Source organism: Lemur catta, chromosome 4 (genome assembly GCF_020740605.2).
Source record: "Lemur catta isolate mLemCat1 chromosome 4, mLemCat1.pri, whole genome shotgun sequence".
Taxonomy (NCBI): Eukaryota; Metazoa; Chordata; class Mammalia; order Primates; family Lemuridae; genus Lemur; species Lemur catta.
Genome location: NC_059131.1, coordinates 53,322,941 through 53,338,057, shown reverse-complemented (window position 1 = coordinate 53,338,057; position 15,117 = coordinate 53,322,941). Strand labels below are relative to the sequence as shown.

The 15,117-nt window shown below is 42.3% G+C and overlaps 1 protein-coding gene across 1 annotated transcript in view; it reads right to left on the bottom strand.

The window, feature by feature from the left end:
• ANTXR1 (ANTXR cell adhesion molecule 1) overlaps nucleotides 1-15,117 on the bottom strand; it is a 220,630-nt gene that overhangs the window by 153,703 nt on the left and 51,810 nt on the right. Inside the window, exons 4-8 of the mRNA XM_045549767.1 lie at nucleotides 10,429-10,510; nucleotides 9,542-9,575; nucleotides 8,222-8,301; nucleotides 5,589-5,657; nucleotides 4,079-4,159 (exon numbers count right to left, since the gene is read on the bottom strand). Of these exons, the coding sequence (XP_045405723.1) occupies nucleotides 4,079-4,159; nucleotides 5,589-5,657; nucleotides 8,222-8,301; nucleotides 9,542-9,575; nucleotides 10,429-10,510 (346 nt within the window). The remainder of the gene's footprint in view (nucleotides 1-4,078; nucleotides 4,160-5,588; nucleotides 5,658-8,221; nucleotides 8,302-9,541; nucleotides 9,576-10,428; nucleotides 10,511-15,117) is intronic.

Here is a 15,117-nt window from a genome sequence, read left to right as displayed (position 1 = left end):
GTCCCCAAATAAGTTCTCTACTGTTATTAATTTCCTTCTATCTTTTCCCTGTCTCCCACAGTCAAGAAACTAAAATGGAAAACAAGTGAGAGCACTTTGAAAAATAATATGTTATACAAATTGGACACATAAGTACCTCTTCCTGAAGGAGAAAGGATTGAGGAACAGTGAAAAGACCAAAACACAAGCATTGGATTGATGAAGCAGAGAATCTGGGGTCTTGGTGAATCTAAGCCCTGGGTAATCAGGCCTTGGTAATCCAGTGATTTTCCATTTCCTCAGATGTTCATGGCCAGCGATCTTGGAAAGGGCAAGATCTCTGGAGTCAGACCTGGTTTCAAATTCCCCACTCCACCATGATGAGAGGGCAGACTTGGGGCAGTTGATCCAACTTTCCTGCACCTCACTTTCCTCACCTGTAAAATGGGGATAATAAATCTTCCTTCAGAGATTGGTGGTGAAGTGCCTAGCAGGGGAGCTGGCGGATAGATGCTCAAGTCACAGTGGTATGTCTTCTCCACAGGTTTTAGTACTATTTGTTCTGAGTATTTATTCATCGCCCTTAGAAGATAAGGATAGAGTGCCACGATGGCTAGGTTTCCCAAGTCTCGATTTCAAGCCTGATCGCTCTATTGACAGACTCTGTATCTGGCTATAGCTCCTCATTGTCCGTGGCGTAAATACCATTGTCCTTGGAGTAAATGGAAGCACTCCTCTTCCGTTCTCCTATGCTCCATCTTAGGGTCATGCTCTGCCAAGAACGTTCTATCCACGCTCTTCCAATGGATGGCTCCACTTCATCCCTCAGTTCAGCTCTTTGAAGGAACCTGGGTTCTTTGTCAGCCCTTTTGCTCTTAATCTCAGGATCATGTTATTTCCTTTATATCATTCATCATAATTTTAATCACATATATTTATTTATTTACTGTTTTTATGTATCTCTCCCACTAGGTTGTAAGCTCTACTAGGACAGTCTCTACCTGTGTTAGTTGTTACTGAATGGTCAGAGCCTGCCATAAAAGGTTTTCAATGAGTGTTTGATGAATGAATAAATACTAGCTCCTGCATCCTGATTTGAAGTTTACAGATATGGGCACTACGGGCAGGAAATTTTGTGAACCATTTGAGCTTCTTAGAAGCTGCTCGGCAATCTTATTTTGGATAATTAAGCCCAGTCCTATTTTATGAGAAAATAACCAGTCCCAAAACAACATTCATGGGAACAAGTTGGAATAGATGCTCCAAATGGGGGGAAAATTGAAAGCTTTCTTTTCAGTATCCAAAAGGGGAAATGAACCTAATTCTTAAAAATAGTTAGCCAACGTTTAGGCCATAATTATTTCTGTCTGATTTGAGAAAGATGAGCCTGCTGTGCTGGTCCCTGTTTCTCTGTCCAAGCAAATGAATTAACAACTGCCATAAACATGGGTTTCAAGTATTGGAAGGATCAAAACCACGAGCATAACTCCCAGATAAAAGCTCACAAGAATGCTATCATTCAGCTAAAAGTTTGCAGACTTAAGTCTCAAATTATTTTCTTTTTATCCTTTTTGGGAGACTGTTTTGCTAAAATTTCTTTAACATCTTTGGAGTTATTTTCATTTGGGGGTTGGGGGGATTTTAGAAGCATCTGGACCCATGTTGAGCTTGAGTGAGTTGCTAAGGCTGAACTATTCAAGGACAACACTGATTTATGCAGATAGAAAGATTCTAATTATTTGTGTAGGAACTGGCTCTTGGATGATGTTAGGCACATGACTCATAAGAACATTTGAACAGATGAAGACTTGTCCCTGTTGGGAATCCATCCATGTGAAGGCAGGATGACTGCCTCCTGACGGGGCTACTGCCTCTTGGTGTCCCCAGTCTCTCTCCTATGTACACTGACACTGCCATCAGATGATCTTCTTAAATATCACTTGTTTCAGTGATTACACCCACTGCCATAGGCTGGAGTCAAAACCCCTTCAAGGCTCTCATCAATCTGGTTCCAATCCAACATCCAGGCTTACTGTCCATTGCTCCTTTACCCAAACTGTCTCCTGCCAGATAGATAGGTATTACTGTTATCATCCCCTGAACATGCTTTGCTCTTCTCCAGCCTCTGGGATGAGGACATGTCATCTTTCCTTTGGTGCTACCCACCGCCTTCCCCTGGTCTTGCAAGGATTCAGGTCTGCTCTGCCTTCTCAAGAAAGCTCCTGCCCATGACAATCCACCTCTGAGCCTCCAAAGGATTCACGATCAGCCCCAAACCCTGCTGCTAATCATGTTTGTCATTTCTTGGGTTGTTGTCTTATATAGTTATTGTAGTTCTTGTTGCTTACATTGTCAAATATGCCCCAGTGACCCTAGAAATAATTTAGAGCAAAGGTCCTTCATCTGTGGACCCATAATTGGATCTGATACTTTTCTATCCCATGGTAATTTCTACTTTCTGGCTAAAGAAGGTGAATGAGTTTTTATTCTTTGCAAACATACACACCTTGAATAAAATAACTGTCATCTGTACATATTTAAGATAGGAATTCCCAAACTGAGGTGGGATTATGTTTTACAATTTTGAAAACTTGAGGTCACATATATCAATGTTCTAAAAGTATACCTGGGGCATTTATTTAAAAAAAATGCAGATTTAAAATAGGCAGGTTCTTTCAATTCATCCCAGACTGACTGCAATAGAATCTCTTGGGGTTATATACTGCAAACATGATTCCCAGGTGATTTTTTATGCATATTCACGAGAACTTAGAGGATTGAGGGGAAGATGATATTAATCCCCATCATATGACAGGGAAGGGAAGCAGAAGAGAAAATTATTCACATGCCTCAAGTACCTATCATGTGCCTGGAAAAATACGAGGTATTTTTACCAGTAATCCTTGTAATCCTCAAATAAGCCTATGATGTAAGTCTTATCATCAGAACCTTTTTCCAAACAAGGAAAGAAGGGTCCAAGGATCTGTAAGTGGTAAGTGCATGGGCTAGCATTTAAACTCTGGCTGACCAACTCTAAGGTTCTTACTTCTCACTCTGCTTTCCACCCTGTTGGAGCTCCTAGCAATCCTTGGAGGGAGTGGCGGCATGGAGGCACAGCCATGCTGGAAGTCTTTTAGGTTGGTCTGGGGAAGCCGGCAGATCCCGAACCCCCAGCTGGTAATCCCTGGATCAAAACCCCTTGACAACTTAAGAGGGCTGTGATCCTCTGAGCTCTGAATTTGCACCCGGAGCAAATTCACCAGTCTGGAGCCTGGTGAGCTTCCAGTGAAGATTGTGGGATGCCTGCCTGGTCACAAAACCTAAAGGTGAGAGCCACACACCTCTGGACACCACAGGTGCAGTATGCACACTGGCTTGCCACCCGAGGCTTTAAAGACCAGCAGCATCCAATATTCCAACAGGACCAAGGGTCTGGCCTGTGTGTGGAAGGCAGAGAAGAGAGGGCAGGAAGCCAGCGTCCTGCTGACCATCGAGGAAAGCACTATAGAAAGCCACGTGTGTGTGTAAAGGAGGGCTGGTGACAAGCCCTAGAGAACACTGGAGCCCATAATTTGGGATTATGCACCAAAAGCAGTGGTTCTCAACCCTGGCTCCACATTAGACTCACCTGGGGAGATTTAAAAAATTCCTGAGACCCAGGCTGCACCCCAACCACAGGCCTAGATGGTGTTTTCTAAAGCTCTGCAGATGATTTCAGTGGGCAGCCTGGTCTAAAGTGCCTCCATGGCCTAGTGATGTAAGTCCAGCCTGCAAATGCTCTGGAGGCAGCCTGAGACTGCACACGGTCTGCCCAGTAGGAGAACGGAGAGAGCTGCCTGAAGTTTGGTTCACTCCCAGAGCAAGGTCCCCCTCAATTTTTAATTTTCCATTGTAGGGTAGAAGTAGCACAGGAGAATGAGAAAAGACATATATGAAAGGCAGAAGGGAGAGGTGGGACACGGTAGACACTAAGATATATGAAGGAATGTTCTCTCAAGTAGAAAAACACCAGCCTTGGGGGGATGGATTGGGGTATTAATAGCAGATTGGGGGCAGAAGGTGCCTGGATGTCCAGTCACAGAGGAAGTGCTCTACTCACTGAGTGGATGATGCCTTGCAGAGCCTGAAAGCCGTCATTCACAGGAAACACGTGATCCTTACTGTCCGCAATCCGGGCCAGCTGAAACACAGCAAACACACACACACACACGGAGACATGTCAGGCTTAGACTTGGAGAATTTAGGAAAGCCACTGGGGCCGGGGGACTCCACCTACTTTCAGAACCCCAAAGGAACATGAGGCCCTTGCTGGGCTCTGGGACCTTCCCAAAAAGCCTTCCGTAATAATGAGCTTACCAGGGCCTCTCTGGAGCAGGCCCAGAGGGTCAGTTTCAGCTTTTACGTTTGTTTTAATACTTTTCTCCTCGGGAGGAGAGGTAAGAGTGCCCAGCCTCATGAACATTTGGCCTGAGTTGATATATTTATGAATCTAGGGATAGGCCATTGGCTTATTTTTCTTCCATTCACCCAAATTCCTGTTGGTAACTTTATTCTAATCAAACAGACTCAAGTTTCCTTTCAGAGCAACTTTAAAAATAAATTCAAGCTTTGGTGAGGCCAATGAGTGGGAACCCAAACCTTTCATCCAAACTGCTCTTTAAGGACAGGGCCCTTGCGATGGGTCGTGCTGCCTCTGCGTTAAGAGCAGAGGACTGAGGGCAAGAGAAGCTGCTCTCTGGGCTTTTCTACTCCCAGATCTCTGTGTAGTTCTGTGATGGCCACAGAGTGAGAGCCAGCATGTATGGTTTAAAAAAATACATCTTTTATTGTTTTTGCTGACTGCAAAAGTACTACTTACTCATTGCAAAAACTTAGGAAAATCCAAGGCAGTTAAAACAAAAAGAAAACAAAGGTGACTCATAACCCATCCCTCTATCTTTATTAACAATTTGATAGATATGGTTCTTCATAGCTTTTCTATACAAATATACATATATTTATTTTAAAAGTGGGCATATGCTCTATTCTCACTGCTTTGTAATCCTATTTTATTCCCTTAACAATATATCATGAGCATTTTCCTATGCCACTAAAACAAAATGAAATTGTGAACTACATTGAGGAACACTTATTTAGGTTCTTCAAGTTTTTACAACTTGCTTATGTGTACTTGTACACACATTTTTTGCCCACTTGTCCAGTTATTGTCATGTTCTTATTTTGAAAATGTACAGCATTTTGAATGGGTGAAAAGGAAAATCTGTTATTTGAATAAAAAATCATAGTTATCAAATTAAATTTTTAAACAAAATAAAAACTTTTCCAAGTTAATTCATATCTCTTTTGACATTTTGGCAATTTAATGTTTACTTAGAAAATCAACCAAGAAAGATGCTGCCTTGATGATCTGTGTTGAAGACCCCAAGTGCATCAGCAAATAACTTCACATCCTCTACACATCCAGTAATTCCTTCCCGATTAGCATTTCTAGAAAAATAACTTATCTAAGGGGTATTATCCTGCTGATGCACCCTCTGCACTGGATACACATGGTCTCCATCACTCACAAGCTCAGTATGCTCCAAACCCGAGGAAATCCATGATCATACCTGCGTTTCATTGAAATCTTTCACACCAACACAGTAAACGATTGCACCAAGGTCTCGGGATCTATTAGCCTGGGTAAGGAAAGAAAGGAAATCAGAAAGAGAAGCAGTGACAAATGAACTCCTCTTAGATTAACTTCAATAATCAGATATTTAATGAGCAGCTACCATGTGCCACGTATCACACTGCAGAAGGTAATCCTTCTTCCCAAGAAACTCATACTTTAGTGGACACCACACATTTTAATGGTGGACCTGAGGGGAGTGATTACTTCAAAGGGAAAGAGTTGAAAAAGACTGACTGACGTACAGTCTTGATGAAGGGCTTTGACAGATAAAGGGAGGACAGGGAAACTGTGGGCTAAGATAAGTCAAATATTCTGGGGAAATGATTACCGTTTCTATTCTTCTGATGGATTTTTATTGACATGTTTATATTTGCTTGTAATGGCAGCATGGTATTATGAAAGAATGTAGCCTTTGGAACCCGATATACCTGGGTTTGATGCCTGGCTTTGCTCTGTGTAGTGTACTGGGGATTAAATGAGAAAACAATACAGAACTCCTCACCCGAGGCCTAGAACAATGCAGATACTCATAAATGTCAGCACCCTTTGTGAATAAGGACTTTTTCATTCCTACAGAATAAACTGGTTTAATGGTATAGGAATTGCGGTCCATATTTGAATAGGTAAGCCCATGACCTTCTCCACAATTAAGCATTGGAAGAGCAACATAATAACATGCAGATTTTGGCTCAATTTTAATATTTAATTTATTAAAGGCTCTGATATTTGATTTCTAGATTCTCTCGTATTTCAGAACAGAAAATAAAAATTGGAAATCCTTGGCCCATACACCAGTTGCTTAATAAATAATTGATAGTAAACATATAGTAAGTGCTCAGTATATGCATATCACTTTGAATTGTGTTTCTTTGCCCCCTCTGTTAGTATTCAAACCCACTTGTGTCTAACATTGAATTTTAGCAGGGACAGAAACATGGTTTTTTTCTTCATGTTATAATAGAAATATTCTCCACTGCTTTCAGCATAAAGCAAACTTTTATGCTACAGTCTAGCCCCAAGCTTATCTGCAACAACTCTGCAACTCTTCACCTCTGGTTGGCCTTAATATAGAATTATCAGGAATGTAAAGACTCAATTTCTTCATATCTTGAGCTTTATCTTTCTTTTTCAGAAGGCCTTCTGCTATTGGCATCAGCACTCGGAATATTTTTCCAAGTTTGTATATGCCATATGTAAAATTCCTTTCTGCTTACCCCTATTTTAAGCCCCTGACACCCATCATTTATTTTATTTTCAGTTCTTTCCTTATTAGGGTTTTTACTTTATTTGACTGTTATTTAGTGCCCAAATAAGCCATTTTGCATTCCCATCACACAGTTAGTTTCCACTATAGAATGCAGAAATGTCTCGTGTTCCAAATGCTCAGGGAGTATCCGCCATATTAACTTGTGTGTTTCCCACCATGAGTCACCCTTAGCACTAGTGGGAGGAGAAGGGGATTACTGTGTTTACCTACATAATTTCCCTACGCCCTTTGCCAGCGGAGGCTTCAAAAAGCTGACCATTATTTCATGGTCACTGTGTTTCACTCACTTCTGGGTCTCTAGTGCTTGGAAATTTGCCCAGCATATGCCAAGTTCTCGGTTAATATTGAATGAATAAATGAACATATACTTCACATTCCCTCAAGGAATTGAATTTAAATGAAACAGTAGTCAAGAGCTTGGGGTAAGTGCAATGCTCCCCTTAACTGCTCTCCTGGAGCCGGCATCTCCCACCCTCATTGCCTGTCTCTGTCCCTGTTGTTTCTTTCTACCTTGGCCTGAATGAGCCTTTGTCACTAAAGAGGCTTTGGTACTCATCCATGGTTAACTTATTTCCTTTTATACCAATTATACATATAACTTTAGGCCAATTATACATATAGCTCAAATCCAAAACTTGAAAGGAAAGGATTTCCAAAGTATAAACATTACTTTTCAATTCTTGAGTAAATCTCTTTTCGAAGTCTCTTTATAAAAACTGAAATCTTCATTTAGAGAATTTTCTTACTTGCCTTGAGGAATAATGTTTGAGAACACAAAGAAAGGGAAAAAAAATACTAACGCAGAGATTATAATTAACTTTTGCTACCAATTGCCGTTCAACTTCGGTTCTTAGAGTGAGAATCTCAGTGATCCATCCATTCTAACAATATTGGCTCTTGCAAATTTCAAGTAAGAATTTCCCCTCCTCCTGTTTTAGTAGAAAATATGAGGCAAAATGGAGGAAAAACAGTACCACTGTTTGTTGTTTAAAAGTGATATACAGTATCTCAAGCTGCTACAGCAATACAATGCCTTCAATAAAGGCATGGCAAATATATTTTATCCCTCAAAACAGAGTAATACGCAAAAATTTTGAAAGGGGAAAACATCTATGTGTGTAAGACATGAAAATTCATTTTAAAAATGAATTATTATTATTTTCACATATGAAAACTCTTTCATTCAGGAGTTTTACAAAGAACACCTATTTGCCTGCACAGAGAGAGCGTGACCCGTTTCGGAGCGAAGAAGCCCTGCTTCCACGTGTGTGTGTGTAAACACAGGCCAGGCCATCACTTACCTCCCTCTCTGAGTAGAAAAAGAGATCTTCATGGAGTTCCCCATCGGTCAAAGCAATGATGACGCTGGCTGTCCTGTATCCTGTTTAACACAACACAGACCAGCTCAGTCCATCCTGCCCCATTCAGGAAAACCTTCTCTCAGCCCCAGGATTGATCTCTTATAAGCTCAACCACCCAAAGTCAATATTGTGAAAACCACCAACTTTTCTTTTGGAACTGGAGGCAACTCCAGCATGAAGAAGAATCTTCCACGGGGACAGACTCTAAGGGGAATGGGTTTTGCTTCTGGGTTTCTCAGCTTTATCTCAAAAAATGGCCAAATCTGGTGAAATGATCACTGAACCAATAGCTGGGAGTAGCTCCAGTGAATCAAGTGTGATTATTTTCTATTAGCAGTCCATGTGACTGTCTCCCAGGCCTGCGAGCAAACTCTCCCTTGGGCCGTTTTGTGGTCCCTGTCACCTGTTGTAGTTGACCACATAAACCAACCCTTGAAGACAGTTTGGCAAAAAGTAATAGTCATCATGATTTACAAGTTGACTGGAAGAATTATAGCAGTTGGCAAAACCTACTAGAATTCTTTCAGTGATTTTTTTAGGCTGCTAGTAACAATGCTCACGGTTGATTTATATCAGCAAGATTTGGTGTTGATATTGGTACTCTTCTATTTGTTGCAATTTAGAATGAAACAGGAAGTGGACACCTCTACAGGCCTGGGAGGAAAATCCCCACGGTACTATTGAATCTCTTTTCAAAGATTTTCCAGACATAAGTAAATGCAATCCATGAAAGACACCATAGTAGTAATAGCTACAATAATAATAATTATTATTATGTCTATGTGCTAGGCACTCTAGTAAGTATATTTTATGCATTGTATTCATTTAAGTGAAGAAAAGTTTAGACCAAATGGTGTTTTGATCTCAATATCATATCTAATCACAGTAATGAGGAAGTTTGGGGTTCAGCAAAGGACAAGTAAATTAAATTTGACATAAAAATCCGCAACTTTACTAACCTATCTTATTAGAACGCTTTTCTTAATTTAATGAATTCAGCATGTAAAACTGTTTGTGGGAATTATAGATTAAGGCCATAGTGGGAACTTAATTACTGTTATATAACTTTTCTTGGCACCAATGGGACAGTAGAAATTGACCTGGTATGTGCCATTGTTCTACACATGTCTTCATTGTGTTGAAGAGTGACAATAGCATATGTGTCTTTTGAAACATGGAATCACTGAGGCACTTTTTCAGAAACAAACACATAAAAAAGTTAAATAATTCATAATGGTAACTCAAGTGCTACAATCTTACCTTGACTGTTTTCATAATAAATCTGCTCACTGGCCTGAAAAACACATGAATGAGCCATTAGACATATAACCACTGCTTGCTACTCCAAATACCACAGTGGGCAGTGGGCTCTGGTATTGGATATGCATTCAGGGCTCAGTCTTGATTCTTTGTATAATTCACCCAGGTTTCACTCAAGTACCAATGAATGCTATCCATGCAAAGTTACTCTCACATTTAAATAATATACAGCCATGCTGTATGGGTTTGTAGCCGAAGAGCAACCAGGGGTGGGGAACCTGTGGCCTCAAGGCTGCATGTGGCCCTCCAGATCCACAAGTGTGGCGCCTCAACTGAATGTGCACGGCCATACCGTATAGCCTAGGTGTGTAGCAGGCTGTACCATCTAGGTTTGTGTAAGTACAAACTATGATGTTTGCACAACGGGAAATTGCTTAATGGGCTATTTCTCAGAATGTATCCCCATCATTAAGAGATAGATGGCTGTATTGTGAACATAAATCAATGTCTTGTTACTCATAGGCTAGCACTTGTTTTCCTTAAAGTTGAGGTCACTGGAATTATGCCTCATCCACTGAAGCCACCATCCAACAAAGGTCACTTTGGGAATGGCGGGGAATTGTGTATAGCATGATTCATGACTGCCAGCCAAGTATTAGCTAACAAACCCTTCATCAGCATCAAGAAGGAGAAAGGAAATTCATGTCTGTAGCTCTTTTGGATAGGAGTTTTCAGTGTACAAGCTTATGGGAAAAAAATTTGCACTCTCTTGCCATTGGATGCTACTCAGCCCCCTTAATACATGTGCCTTAGCTCATAAGCCATCCCTATGTTGGTATTTCAATATCAGACTTCATATTTGCAGTTTAAAACTATTTTAAAATTACCCTTTCAAATCCTTCATGCATGTAAGTGTCTCCTCCTGGCAGGACTTTCTGGAGTTCTTCTAGGCCTTGACGGATCTGTTCCCTGAAATCCAAAGATACACTGTTAGTCTTATTAGAACACTTTTTACTTTGCTGTTGATAGTCATACGTGGTGGTCTTCTTCTTACCTCTGTGGATGCTGCTGTATTGCTCCAATAGTCTTTCAAAAGCCTATCACAGGGAAAGTCTTTATATTACAGTATCCATCCAGGGTCAAGGATTGAGGAAAGGACCCTTCTGCAGGAATCTACATCTGTTTGCAAAAGCTTTCTTCTCTCTTAACAAGCACAAAGTTTTCATTCTACATTGGAAGTGAGTCTTAAAAATGCAGCTGCTCTGGAGGAGACCACAGCAATCTAGGCAAAGATGCAAATGGCTCATGTGAGCCAGAAAGAGGCAAATACCAAGAACCCAGCGGAAGGCCACCACCAGGACATGGGTGGAAGGGGGAGGTGTCCAGAGCAAACTCTGCCACCTGCACGGTTCTGCCAAAGGAAACTGTGCCGTCAGCTTTGAAAATAAAAGCCCTAGGAATAAATCTACAGTTTCCAGGACAACCAAGAGTGCTTTCTGTAGGCTGGTGCCTGTGTTTTCTTTTTCTTTTCTTTCTTTCTTTCTTTCTTTTTTTTTTTTTTGAGATAGAGTCTCACCGAGGCTACAGTGCAGTGGTGTCATCATAGCTCACTGCAACCTCAAACTCCAGGGCTCAAGTGATCCTCCTGCCTCAGCCGTCCCAGTAGCTGGGACTATAGGTGTGCACCCTGATGTCTGGCTAAGTTTTCAATTTTTTTGTAGAGACGGAGTTTGGCACTTGCTCAGGCTGGTCTTGAACTCCAGAGCTCAAGCAATCCTCCCACCTCAGCCTCCCACGGGCGTGAGCCACCACACCTGGCCTGGTGCCTGTGTTTTCTTACTCTGATTGTTCGAGGTGACGGTGGGGGCAGGAAGAAGAAGTGAGACATGGCACTGGGAAAGAGTCTGACTGGCAGTGGGAAATGTGAATGGTTTGGGGCCAAATGGAATCCTTGTGGAACAGTCTTTCTGGAATCTAAGATGCCCACATTCATGTTCTTATCTTTTAAGTAGCTCCCTACTGTGCTAAAATAGGCAAGAAAGTAATTTCTGGAAAAACAAATAACCTTATTCATAAACTACAAGCCTACAAAAGCGTTTGAAATTGCTTTCCTCCCCCTGGGGTCTCTTCAGTGGCAGAGGGTGGAGGTACACTATTTAAATTGGAAAGGGAAACTCCTTTTGAGTAGGGGAAGAATCTAACATTTATTGAGTACCCACTATATACAAGGCACTGCTCAAAGATTTCTGATTTCATCCTCACAATAACCACTCAAGGTGTGTATTGTTTATTGTCCTCATATTACAGGTGAGAAAACTTGAGCTCAGAGAGGTTAAGTAGGAAAGCAGAGACTTGAGGTCAAATGTGTCTAACTCAAAAAAAGGCTTTCTACTCTGCAAAGTGGCCTCCTAGCAGGGAACAATGCTGGAGAAATGGGAGCTTGCTTCCGTGAAGAGCAACAACCATTCCTCATGCGGCCTGGGTACTCACGGTGTGCCAGGCTCTGTTCTGAATACACGGAATGTAACTGATCCGCTGAAGCCTGATGCCAGCTCTCTGGGGTAGATACTACTGCCACCTCCATGTCACAGATGAGTCACACAGAGGCTAAGGAACTTGCCCAAGTCCCCTCCACTAGTAAGTGGCAGAGGTGGGATTTAATCCCAAAGGCCCTGCTCTCAATCGGTGTGATAAACTGTTTCTCCTTCTCTCTCTTTCTCATCAATGAATGAAACTTATTACCAGTTTACCCTGGCAATTACCTGGGGAGGAATTCTAATGGAAAAATTAACCTTTGTTAAAACTGATGTGATGGGGCAGCCGTGGGTGAGGCCGGATCACCAGGCTGCGGAAGATTTTATTAGTAAAAGGCAAACTGAAAACCGGTTAGCCTGAGCCTGTCCCTGGTCTATGGATGCTTCTTAGGTGGACTATTTAAGACCAAGTAACTGAGACTTCGGGAAATGCACTGACTATTGTCTGATTGTCTTGTCAGCATCCAGATACCAGAGCACATGCCCAGCTGCCCAAATCACCTGGAGGCCTTCCCTGAGCCACACCTTCACTCTCCTCTCTCCTTCTGCGCCCCAACAAACTCTGTCATCAGATTCTGTTGGTTCTACTCCAAACATATTTGGAAATGGACTGCTTCTCCAGCTCTTCTGCCACAGTCTGAGCCACCATCGTCTCTTGCTTAGGCCGCTAGAACAGGCATTTGCTACCTTTTTACTGCCCTCTTGACCCTTCCTCCAATCTTTCTCCACATGGCCGCGGCATGTTGTTAAGATACAGATCAATGTGCGCCATTCACTCTCCTGCTCAAAATCCTTCAATGGCAGCCCACGGTACTTGGGATAACATCCCAAACCCTTGCCGTGGCCTCGCAGAGCCTACTCAGATGGCTCCTGCCTCCCTGTCCAGCCTCATCTTGATCCCTCTGCCCCCACTTTCTTCACTACAGCCACACTGGTCTTCCCAAGCTCCCTTCACCAACGGGCACTTTGCATGGGCAATCACAGCTGCCTGAGCACACCATCTGACCAGACGTTCACTGGGCTGCTTCTTACCCAGCTGTCAGTTCCCAGTTAAATGTCAACTGCTCAGAGTAGCCTTATTTGACCTCCCCAATCTGACTTGCCTCCCTCTATTAAATTTTCTCATAGCACCCCACAATTTTCGCTTCATAGCACTTAGGATGTTGTATAACTAATAACATTTGATTATATAATTATTTGTTTAGGTTTTGTTTGTTTCAGTTTTAGACTTTTAACTCCATGAGGACTGAAGGCCATGTCTGTTTTGGTTCCCACTATACCTTCCGTGTCTACTACAGCGCCTGGCACAGAACAGACAGTCAATGAATATTTGCCGAAGAGGTGAGTGGAAGGAATGGATGTCTCCATTGTCAGTCATCCTGGGAAGAGGTCAAACTGGAAGCAGGAATGAGCATCACTTGGCCATGCGGAGGGAGGCCAAGCAGAAGCTGACCTAGTAATTGGCCCTAGCATGGGTCTGGGCCTGCGTGGTGGTTAAAAATTATTCTCTGTGCTGTGTGTCTTACCTTACCCCCAATATGTCAGTAAATCCCACCAAAAGGCATAGTTTAATTTCAGCTCTGTTGTTTGGTAACGTGAAAGGGCATACATCCTGGGCATCAGAAGGAGGGATAACGATGGAGCAGTGTCCCCCACCATGCCATGTGGGGATGGTATGTGGCACTAGCAGCCACCTGGCAGAGGGCAGCTGTGCCCTGTGATGGGCAGTTTTGTGAGGGTCCCAGCAGCACAGGCAAGCAGCAAGGTAACATGAGGGGAAAGCTGGGACAGGAAAGGTGGGGTCTGTTTCTGAGCACACAGAGGTGGCACAATGGAACTCTTCATAATAGCTGGGGGGCCTGGGGGGAAGAGGGGCTAATTTCTGACAATTTGGTGGGAGAAGACTGGGCAGTAAAAGTAAATATGATCTTAATTATTCTTTGGTCATAGACTAGCCAGGTCTGGAATTGGAATATTGTGTTAAGACTGGAAACTTAAAAAGATGGCTGGGAAAAAAAAAAAAAAAAGGCATATTGGGGGTGTGGAAAAGTTTGCTTGGCTTCACTGTATTTTTTCCCTGCCAAATAAAGTCTGGGAACTAGGGTATTTTCTCTAAGCCTATTTCCTTTTCTTTTTTTAACAAGTATTTTCTTGAGCTTTCTATTTTTTTGGTACCAGGAAAAGCAGAAAAGCTGTTTTGGAAAATGTCCTTATCTTTGATGCTTTGTGTCTGGCAAGATATGAACTCACTGGTTGTGAGTGCCGATCACAACCTCCCTGATATACTGCCCTTCCTGCTCAAAAGATCATAATGCGCGGCCCCACCTCCCTACTCCCAGCCCCTTCTCTAAGCATCCACAATATCTAAGCAAACAAAACAGATGGATTCCTGGGAGTTGTGGGTCTGTTTTAATTCTGGGACAACAGAACTAGTCATAAGGATCTATTCTTTATGCTCTCTTAGAAACTGAAGAAAATCGGGAGAAAGATCTTTCAAAGGATGATAAGAAGCTCTTTGAGAACTCAGTTATTACCAAATGAAATGTTATCTTCCTGGGAAATGAGAGAGGCTGGGAATTCTATGACGAGAAGCTATTATTAAAGAGCTCCTGTTTTCCTTGGTGGTTTCACATGTCTGCCAGTGCTCCTACTTAGAAGTTAAAGGTTTTCAGGCCACATGTCCTGTGTTCCTTTTGCAACCCCCACAACATGTAATGATGAACATAAAGTAGGTGACTGCTGCATGAATGATTCCAGTTTGGGAGCATTCAACCATTACCACTACTTCTGAGCACATATCATGCAACCAGCACTATGCTCGTTTGTAGGGTTAGTGGGTGGGGACAATCAGTCACAGTGTCTTCTAAACTTTCTAGTCTTTATGATGATTATTTTCCGGGATTCTGGTTGTATTCTGACGTTTTGATAATCTTTGCTAATGAAAACACTGAAGTATGAACACACATTAGCATGTCAAGAAGCACTCAACGAGTTTTTATCCCACGTATCCTACTGAAGTTCCCACAGCAAAATCCCCATTGG